Here is a 9,172-nt window from a genome sequence, read left to right as displayed (position 1 = left end):
GCTGGTCATCAACACGGGCGGCACCATCGGCATGGTGCAGGACGTCAAGGGTGAGGGGGCCCCGGGCGGAGGCGGGAGCGGGGCGGCGGAGGCGGGCTCCCCCTCAGGGTACGCTGCGAAACCGGCCTGGCGTGGGGTGCTGGCAGGGCGCTGGGCTGGGGGATGCGCTGCTTGGCGAGCGGAGGCTGAGGCTGCGGCTTCCTTAGCTAACAGCTTTGCTTTGTGACCGCTCTCCCTGGCACGGTTTATGGTTCAGCATCCCCGGGTTTCTGGTAACTGGTATGAGCGATGCCAGAAGGGCATGTGCCTTCCTCTAATCCTCTCTTCCTACCAGCTGGTTATTGCAGTAGCTTAGCTGATAGGCATCCTTCTGACAAGTGAGCCTCACAGCTAGTTAGAGCAGGTTTTGGCAGAGGACAATGTGTTTCCTGAAGTATGAGTCCTTTCTCCCCTCCTTCACGCACTGAAAATGAAACCAGCTTAATTGTACCAGTCGTGCAGCTTTTTTGGCCCCAAAAGAGCCACTGTCCCAGGCCACGTGGAGAGCATGTGCCTCACCTTCCCACTGGGAAGAGCATGGGCTGTTGGAGGTGGTGGCCACATCAAGGATTTTCAAGCGGTGACCTGACAGACGCAGCTGATGCAAGTGTGGCAGTGTGCATCCTGCCAGGTGTCATAATGAGCGAGATCAGATGCAGCGTCTGTGCTCCCCTGCCTCTGGGCAGGCTTCTCCTGCTCTCCTACCAGCTCTTGACTGTCTTCAAGAAATCATTGAAGAGTTCTGCTTTACCTTACCACGGGAGGGTGAGACTTGTGTTGATGAAAAGGCTAGACATGCCAAACCCCCTCGCACCAGCTGAGAAATGTTTAAATCCAAAATTGAACTCTGAGATGTCTCAGTATACTGCCTGCATTTTACCTGGAGGTTTCTTAGGGTACCTACAGGTATATGCTGTGCGTTTTCAGGTGCCCCTAAATGTCAACAGGTAAGTGCCTAAATTCACCTAACGCCCCCCCAGGCCCCTACTCCAGAAGCTGGTTGGAGTGGCACCTAAGCGTCACTAGACCCTCGCTCAGTAGGCACAGATCGCAAGGGATGCCAGAAGCATCAGCCAACTAACATGTTGGGGAGGGGAAAGAACAGATTTCAGCCAGGTCTGACTTCCTGCAGGGCTGTGCGTTTACCAGAATTGGTATAAAGGGAAAGGGGGTAAGGGGGGGCACAGGAGAGAGAGGGAAGCAGTCCAATCTTGATGAACATCTATTGTTTCCTTCCTCTTTCACTTGGGAGGCAGTGGAGCATCCCAGCACTTCCAGAGCCTAGCCTGTCTAGGGTTAGAAGTGTGGGTACTTGTGTTCCCTACTACAGAGTTTTGAGGCCGTGCCTGCAATACCATCTCAGGTACTCATTTGTAGGATTAAACCACTTGGGGCTTCACCTGAGAGCTTCCTGGACTAGATTTTTTTTTTTTTTCCTACTACATATTCCTCCTTCTCGGAAGATGGTGGCTGGCTGATCCTTCTTATGGTAGGGAAGATGCTTTAAGGGGTTGTTCTGCTTTGTTTTTTATGGCTGTCATCTTTGTGTTTAATCTATCAAAGTTGTAAAAAAAAAAAGTCTATTTCAAATGACATGTGGTGACTTTCCTCTCTCTGTCTGCATTGTTTATACTAAATTTCCTACTTCTGTTGTCTCAGCTTCCCAACCACCTTTTTTTTTAAGCGAATAAATTAAAATCATGTCTCGTTCTTGTATAAGTGAACTCTATAACATCTTCTCATCTTGTGTGCCTTTTTTTATTTTCCTTTTGCTTCAAGTGTCAATCATTAAAGCATGTGCAAACAATCTAACAGTTATGATCCAATGATGCTGACTTGCTACATCCTGGTGAGGGTTTCAACCTGCTTTTCATACACAGACCTAGCAGCAGAGCAGCCAGAGTACCTCTTTCAGAATATTTGGCAGTCTTTAGTGTTCAGACAGAAGGTGGTGAAAGGGCATGGGAAAGGCAGCATACTTCAAAGGGAGAAAACAATAGATGCTCATTTCTTTTATTAATTGATGGATGGAAAGTGCCTGTTTACAACCATACCTAGAACTACAAGTGTCTTATTTCAAGCAAGGTGAACAGAAGTAGCTTCCTTGAGCTGCACAAAACCTTTCATAGCAGCAACTGCTCAAATTGAAGGGTTCAAGCTAGTTTTGTAACTAATTTCGATCTAGGCTTACAAGCTTTTCTATGGCCTTTCCAGTTGCTGGGAGAAGATAGTTTCATTTTAAAAATCAGAGAGTTTTGGTAGGCCTAATGTGTCCTGCAAGGAGTATGTTCCTGTGCAGAATTGCCCCCATGTACAAGACTGATACAATCACATTCCTTGGGCTCATTGTATGTGTATGGAGCGATTATTTATCATCACGAGGTCTGATTGTAAACCTCCTGCAGCAGGTCTGCAGTTGACCTGTGCATGTGTGGCAACCCCAGCATGTCTTGGACCTGTTGGACTTTCTGCACACCTACAGGTTACCTGTGCAGGAGTAATTTTCAGAGGATGGATAGTCTGTTTCTGTTTGTGTGAGTTGGGTGGCAACGAGACTCAGTTGCAGACTCTCCCGGTATTCATGGTTTTGCTGTCAAATAAGCCATTTCAGTGCATTTTTAAAATTTCTTCCTTCTACTTCCCCCTTATTTCCTCTTTTGGCTTATCAGTAGCTCATTTCAGAAAGAAAGTCTTACTGCACTCCTTAGTGAGGTCCCTGTGATAGTAATCTTTGCATTAAGTTTGTGCTCATGTTCCTCCTGGCTGGTGCCTTCAGGAAGGTCTTTTCCTCGGGCTTGTGGGCTGGATCTCTTTCCTAACTTTTACCTGAAATATTAAGAAAAAAACCACCCAACAAATACGAGTAGAACTAAGCTAAATCCCCTTAGAAAGATTACTTATCTTGGAATAGAGTCTGCTTGGGTAACTTAGTTTATCTGTCTCTTCTAGACATACTAGACTGCCAAAGGACTGGCTGCTGCAGTCCAAACCTTTTTCTGTTTGAAACCTATGCACCTCACTTCCAAAAGCTCCAAGTACTACAGCTGCAGAAATGAGTATTTTGGAGAACACTTTCTGCTTCTCTGCCTTTGCAAAATGTAGTCGTTACTTTTGGGATCCGGCACTGCAGATGTATGTGCCATTTATGTTGATATTCCTATAGGTAAAAACTGGTTTAGCGAAGTCCTTTGTATTCCTCAGCATGGAGAGTTTGTTGGGATCGGGGGTGATGACTTCAGCATGCTGATGTACAGTATGCTCCTGCTCCCCAGCGCCCGTGGTTTCTTGGGTGCAGAGCCCCACTGACACAGCTGCATCAGACTTCTTCAGCTCCCTGTTCTCTGCTGCAGCACAGGTTATAGGATATCTTGATTGGCAAGTAGCTATAATTGTGTTATCTGTAGCACCGGAGTGAAAAGCAGAGTCCTGGACTGTAGATGAGACAGAACCATGCTTGTTCTCCTTGGCCACAGTTACTCGTTTTGCTGTTCTGCCTTTGTCCATCTGCTTTGTGATGCTGGGGTTGGCCAGCTAAAGAGGGAAAGGACAGAAGTTGATGAGAGCTATTTGGACAAGTTGCACAGCCTGCCTCTTCTCTGCAGGGGTGAAGTTGCTTCAAATACTGGGTTAACAAGCTTGGCTCACAAAAGATGTTTTCCATGCATAATAAAGTAGAAGTGTTCTTAAAACAGTTGCACTTGAGTTCCCCCATGTTTGCTTCTTGAAGCTGTAAAGCAGAAAACACTGCTAAACATGGATGCGTTTAGGAGACTGCATAGGTTGCAAGTGGGTCAGCTTGGATACATCTGCAGAATGTCTTAAAAAAAAGGGTTAAGTTTAGTGCAAGCAATACAGAAAAATCCTGACAGATTTGTGATTAAGAGAAGAGATGAGGAACTGCCATTTATAGAGAAGGTATTTAAGAATATTAATGTACATCAGCTCTCCAGTTCCTAGGGCAAATACAAAAAGTAAACAAACTAATCCAGTGTCAATATTCAGAGCGAGATGAGCATAGGACAAACAGAAGAATAATCAGAAAACACCCAGAAAACACTTGAAACTGGGCTGCATTTCAGAGCCAAAATGACTCTATGCCCAAGTGCAGCAGAAGTGGCCATTTGTGACTAAGCTAGGAACATCCTTAATAGGAAAAGCAGGGATTATAGCTGAATGAACGAAACATCCAAAGCTTGAAAGTGTGTTAAGTATATTTTGTAAAACAAAGTATTCTGGCAGGCATCCAAACAAATCCACTCAAATACTGTTGCCGTCCTGTGAGAAAGTTGGCTATGAAGGGGCCCGCTACTTCATTTAAGGCAAGCCAGGAGGGAGATTAGGGAGTTCTTAAGGATTTTTCCATCAGTTTAGAAAGTAAACAGAAAAAGATAGAAATACTATTGAAAATAGTGTTTGTATTTTGGAGTATTCTAAATAAATATTGCTGTTTGAAGGTGAAACAAAAAAAAATACAGATGCTAACTTGGATGAGAATCATGTTTAAGCAAACAGAAGAACTAGGAAGTAGGGAAGAATTACCTCGCCTTAAATTCGGAATAACTAGAACAAGCAGAAGTAGAATAATGAGGTTTGAGAGTTTGTTCGCCATCTGAACAGGTGGTATAAAACACAGTCACTGAGATTAAACTGAACTGGACAGTAACGGCAGTAGAATCTTGAAGTTCAGAAGGAAGTACCTCTGATGGAAGTTCCTTGAATGAAGAAAGTCTCAAAAAGTCAGACTTAAGAAAAACAGGGTGGCTTCTGACTCTGGACACCAGGACTGTCGCTGTCCTTCCTGAAACAGGGTATGGGGAGATGAGTTGCAAGTTAGATTCACAAATGAGCTGAGATTCACAAATGATGCTGAGGATTGTAACATCAAAAATTTAGGTGCCTTTCTATCTAACAGAGAATGGTATATGGATTCCCTTTGAAATGTCTGGTTGCAACGAGGACACCTGCAGATCCAGCACACACTAAATGTACTTAGGCTAGTTTAATCCCCAACCATTTTAGGGCCCCTGTCACAGAAAGAAAGACAACATGATGGGCAGGGAGAGGGTGAACAGAGCTTAAGGTGCATTCATGCTTTTGACTTTTTCTATTCAGCAGCTTATGCACCTTATCTACCTCTTGTCAACTGAGATGTTCAGTCCTAAACCTGCTGGTGGAAAGTACCTATTCAAGAGAGAGTGATTAGAGCACTTAGCGTTTAAGACTCTTCTTGGAAGCTGAGGTTTCTCTATCTTTATGTGTATATATATATGTTTGTCTATATCTGTCAATGCTAAATACCTACTGTGGGGTTTGTTTTAGTTTTCTCTTTTATTTTTTTTTTTCCTCTATGGAAATGCTATTGCCATTGGCAGTAAGACATAACATGCCGCTTTCCAGCATAGACATACTAGTACCTTGGTGTAGCCTACTGCTGTAGGCTAAGAAAGTTGGGTAAAAATATCACAACTTTATAGTACAAAATAATGCTCAGTGTTTTGTAAGTCATCTGCTACTAGATAGAGAATAGCTATGGCAAGTGTAAAAGAGAATGGTAGCTTTTTGCTACAGTTGCAAGAATTGGCTTCCTGCCCCTACTGCTGATCCGTATTTGCACACAAGCAACAAATTAAAAATAGGTAAAACATAAATATTTGATATGGAGGAAATTTGTAACATTATTTCTCTTAAATAAAGGATTTCTTCATTTCAAGTCAAGAAAAGAATAACTGCATGGAGATTTATTGGTTATATTCTGTTTTTCATGTTCTTAAACTGGCAATAGACTGTTTAAATTTAATGTGAAAGGATGGGCAAACAGCTGTGTAACTTGACTTCTTCTCTCCTTACTGTGCCACTCGCTTCCTTCCATCCTTGCTCCTTTATTTACTTCCTTTATTCTTTGTTTTTAAGGACTTGCTCCTGAGGCCAATAAATTAGTAACCAGCTTGAAAACAATGCCAATGCTGCATGATGAGGCATATGCCCAGGAAACAAAACTGAACAACTTCCATGAATTTCCAGATAACACGTTGGTGCTCCCGTAAGTACATTTTCCTTGGGGAGAGGAAGGGTTAGGAAATATCTTGTTAATTTTCAGATAATTACATCTCCAAACATTTAACATGAAGAATCCATTATGAGATTAGCAAAAATGCTTATATTGACTTAAAAGGAGAAAGCCTACCATGTCTGTTTTGATATATTTGCAATGAAGTGTCTTACAACTGCTTGAGAAATAACTTTTAAATAAGGCAACAAGTAACCATTCTGGGCAGCTTAGTCCTGCATTTTTTTCTTGTTTTGGATATTAATTTGCTCCTGTGCAAACATACGAATATTCGATAGAAACTACGAAAACTGTATATACAGCTTTGTGTGAATTATCTTCAGCGTATGTCTGAAAAAGTAGCATCTAATTAATGCATCCGTGAATAGGCTCGTGCTTTGATTCTGCAGGCTGCCTGTTTTTAAAAAACCCTAAAAGCTGATTGTCTTTCCCAAATTTATGCAACATTATGATAATAAGCGATGGGCTTTAATTAATCTGCAATGCTTCTTAACTGTTGGGCAATGATTAATAAGCTTATAGGTTTTATTTAGAGGGCAGTATGCTAATTTGAGATATTCCCCAGCTGTGATGAATGACTGTACCCCTGTAAACACGTTAACTTTGCACAAAGGATGATTTTACACAGTCATTCAAAAATAAATGGGACTATAGCTGTTTTGCTATAAGAGTAAAAATGGATATTCTTTAATCTTTAAGGAGAAAATCAGGACATACAAAGAAAATGTAAGGTTTATTAATTTCTTTCTATTTTGTATTGAGATCTCTGTGTAAAGCTTTTTAAAGTAACCACTTAAAAGGCAGATGGCAGGAAAAGGAGTAAAGGGAAAAGAAATGGACTCCCAGTGGAGTAGTATTGATGTGAACATACAGTTTATGTTAAATACGATGGTTATACTAAGAAAAACGGAGCTCTGTTATGATATTGTGCTTGTAACTGAACAATTTTTAAACACTTTCAGAGATTTGAAATATAACAAAACTACACTAATATACTCATCTGAGTCCTAAATATACTTCCCCTGGCACACCTTTTCCATGAAGAACAGAAAAGCCTAAAACAATCATTCACATCAAAAACTGCGGTTTAAAAAACAATCTTGTCTTGTTTTTCTGGCACTGCTGAGTGCCGTTTCTGGAGGTTAGTCATGGCAATTTGCCGTTTTCTCTTTTGTACTAGCCGAGTGATATTTTAACTAGGCAGTTGGGAAATACTGCGAGTTTCTGAGGGGGAAAAAATAGGAGTATTTTGTGAACTTTGTTTATCTGTGTGATAACCTTGATGTAAGACGAACGATATGATCTCTTCTTAGAGAGAGGCATCAAAAGTTGTAGACTAGGCTGGTCTCTGGTGTCAGTATGTCGTGTTTTATTTAAACAGCACATCCTTAGGGGAGCTAGCTTTTCACACATTTTCAACTGACTTCCAAAGTTACTCTTAGCATGTGTAAATGTGATATCCAACAAGGCAATTTCTCATGTGAAATCTAACTTCTTAGGTACAGTATGTCAGTTGGTTATGAATGAAAACTAGACATTGTTTAAATGCTCTCTCTGCTGTATGCAACTGTCTCACAGGCCTCATAAGGGGAGTGGGTCTGCAGATTTTATTAGCTGATAAATTGACAACTGACTCTTGGTTTTGCATATTTTATATTGCTATAAATATATACAAGAATAGCAAGTGGGAATGAAACACTGTTGCGAATGCTGAGGGAAGGTAATAAATTTTTCTGTGCTCTAAGTGCTTTATTTCGGGAACTTTTACGCATCCGTGCAGTATCCTAGTCTTTTCTATAGCCTTTGACTGTCTTCCAGTGTAAATGTTGAAGTATCTATCACAGTTACAGCTGGCAGGGAACTTTCCATCATCCTCAGGCAGTGGAAAAGCATTGAGAACACTCTGAAGATGATCCTGTTAAACACGCTCCCGGATGGCTCTGCCTGGAAGAGCAAGTAGGAAGAGCAGAGCTGGCCTGCTAGCAGCTCTTCTTTGTTAGCTGCTTGTTGGCCACTGCGTTGCTATATAGGAACATATTCCAACTAATGTAAGAATGGGAGAAAATGGTGGATATTCTATCCTCTGCCAAGCTTCAGAAAGGTAGCAGAAAATAATGGTAGTAGGGTTCTTTTTTTACCCCAAATCTTAACTAGCCAAGTGGAATTTATATGCAGTTGACTTTACTCTGAGGGGTTAGAAAGTTGGTGTGGAGAAATGGGCATATTTTGTGGGGTAAAACACATGCTCTGTATGCAGTCCATTTGGCTGGCAAATCAAAGGTCGTTGAAGAGTCAGCTTTCTTGAGATAGGCAGGTGGAGAAAGGGACACCCGTGGTCCTGGGAAGCAGGCAGAGCAGACAGCATGCTTAGAGCTAGGACAATCCCACTGTGATTCCATAGCCATCATTGCCTTTAGTAAGTCCCCTCCAAATTTGGGATCGTGTCCTTTTATAGGATGTTTGAGTGTCTAGACACTTCTTAATCTTTGGTCTCCATCTGCCAGGCTACACAGTGCATGGTGTTTGAAAGTGTTACATTCCTTAGCCCCACAGGTATTTTATCCTATTGCTTGACTGTTTGGTTTTGGTTTGGTTTAGGTTTTTTCCCTTGCATAGTTGCTTTGTCTTGTTTTTATGGTACTTAGAGCAGTCTTTTCCCAGCTGTCAAGGTTGCACTTGTTCAGTGGCCAATAATTGATTGCCAGTGAGTTGTTTCTAGTTCTGAGGCCTCTGTTTTCAACCTATGCCAGTATTTTAAGATCTTTGCTATTATCACATGCTTAAACTCCACATCATAACGAGAGACAGCTGGTGCCATATAGCAAACTTGTGACAAACTTGTATAGGTGACAACAGGTGACTACAGAGCCCTGGGAGTGGCCGTAAGGGACTTGGGAGTGCAGGTAGTTTTTTCATCAATCCTGCCAGTCAAAGGGAAGGGGTTTGAAAGGGCCAGTCGAATCTGGCGAGTCAACAAATGGTTATGGGACTGGTGCCACAACCAGGGGTTTGGCTACTTAGACCATGGGGCTCACTTTGAGAAACCTGGTCTACTGGGGGCTGACG

At 42.1% G+C, this 9,172-nt stretch overlaps 1 protein-coding gene across 1 annotated transcript in view; it reads left to right on the top strand.

Annotated features, from left to right (window-relative positions):
* The first annotated feature begins 6 nt into the window (after positions 1-6).
* Positions 7-9,172, top strand: part of ASPG (asparaginase) — a 50,860-nt gene continuing 41,694 nt past the window's right edge. Inside the window, exons 1-2 of the mRNA XM_009327680.1 lie at positions 7-50; positions 5,950-6,079. Of these exons, the coding sequence (XP_009325955.1) occupies positions 32-50; positions 5,950-6,079 (149 nt within the window). The 5' untranslated portion in view covers positions 7-31. The remainder of the gene's footprint in view (positions 51-5,949; positions 6,080-9,172) is intronic.

The sequence above is a fragment of the Pygoscelis adeliae genome, unplaced genomic scaffold (genome assembly GCF_000699105.1).
Source record: "Pygoscelis adeliae isolate BGI_AS28 unplaced genomic scaffold, ASM69910v1 Scaffold130, whole genome shotgun sequence".
Lineage (NCBI taxonomy): Eukaryota > Metazoa > Chordata > Aves > Sphenisciformes > Spheniscidae > Pygoscelis > Pygoscelis adeliae.
Note: the sequence above shows the minus strand (reverse complement) of the source record. Positions and strands in the feature narration are given on the sequence as shown.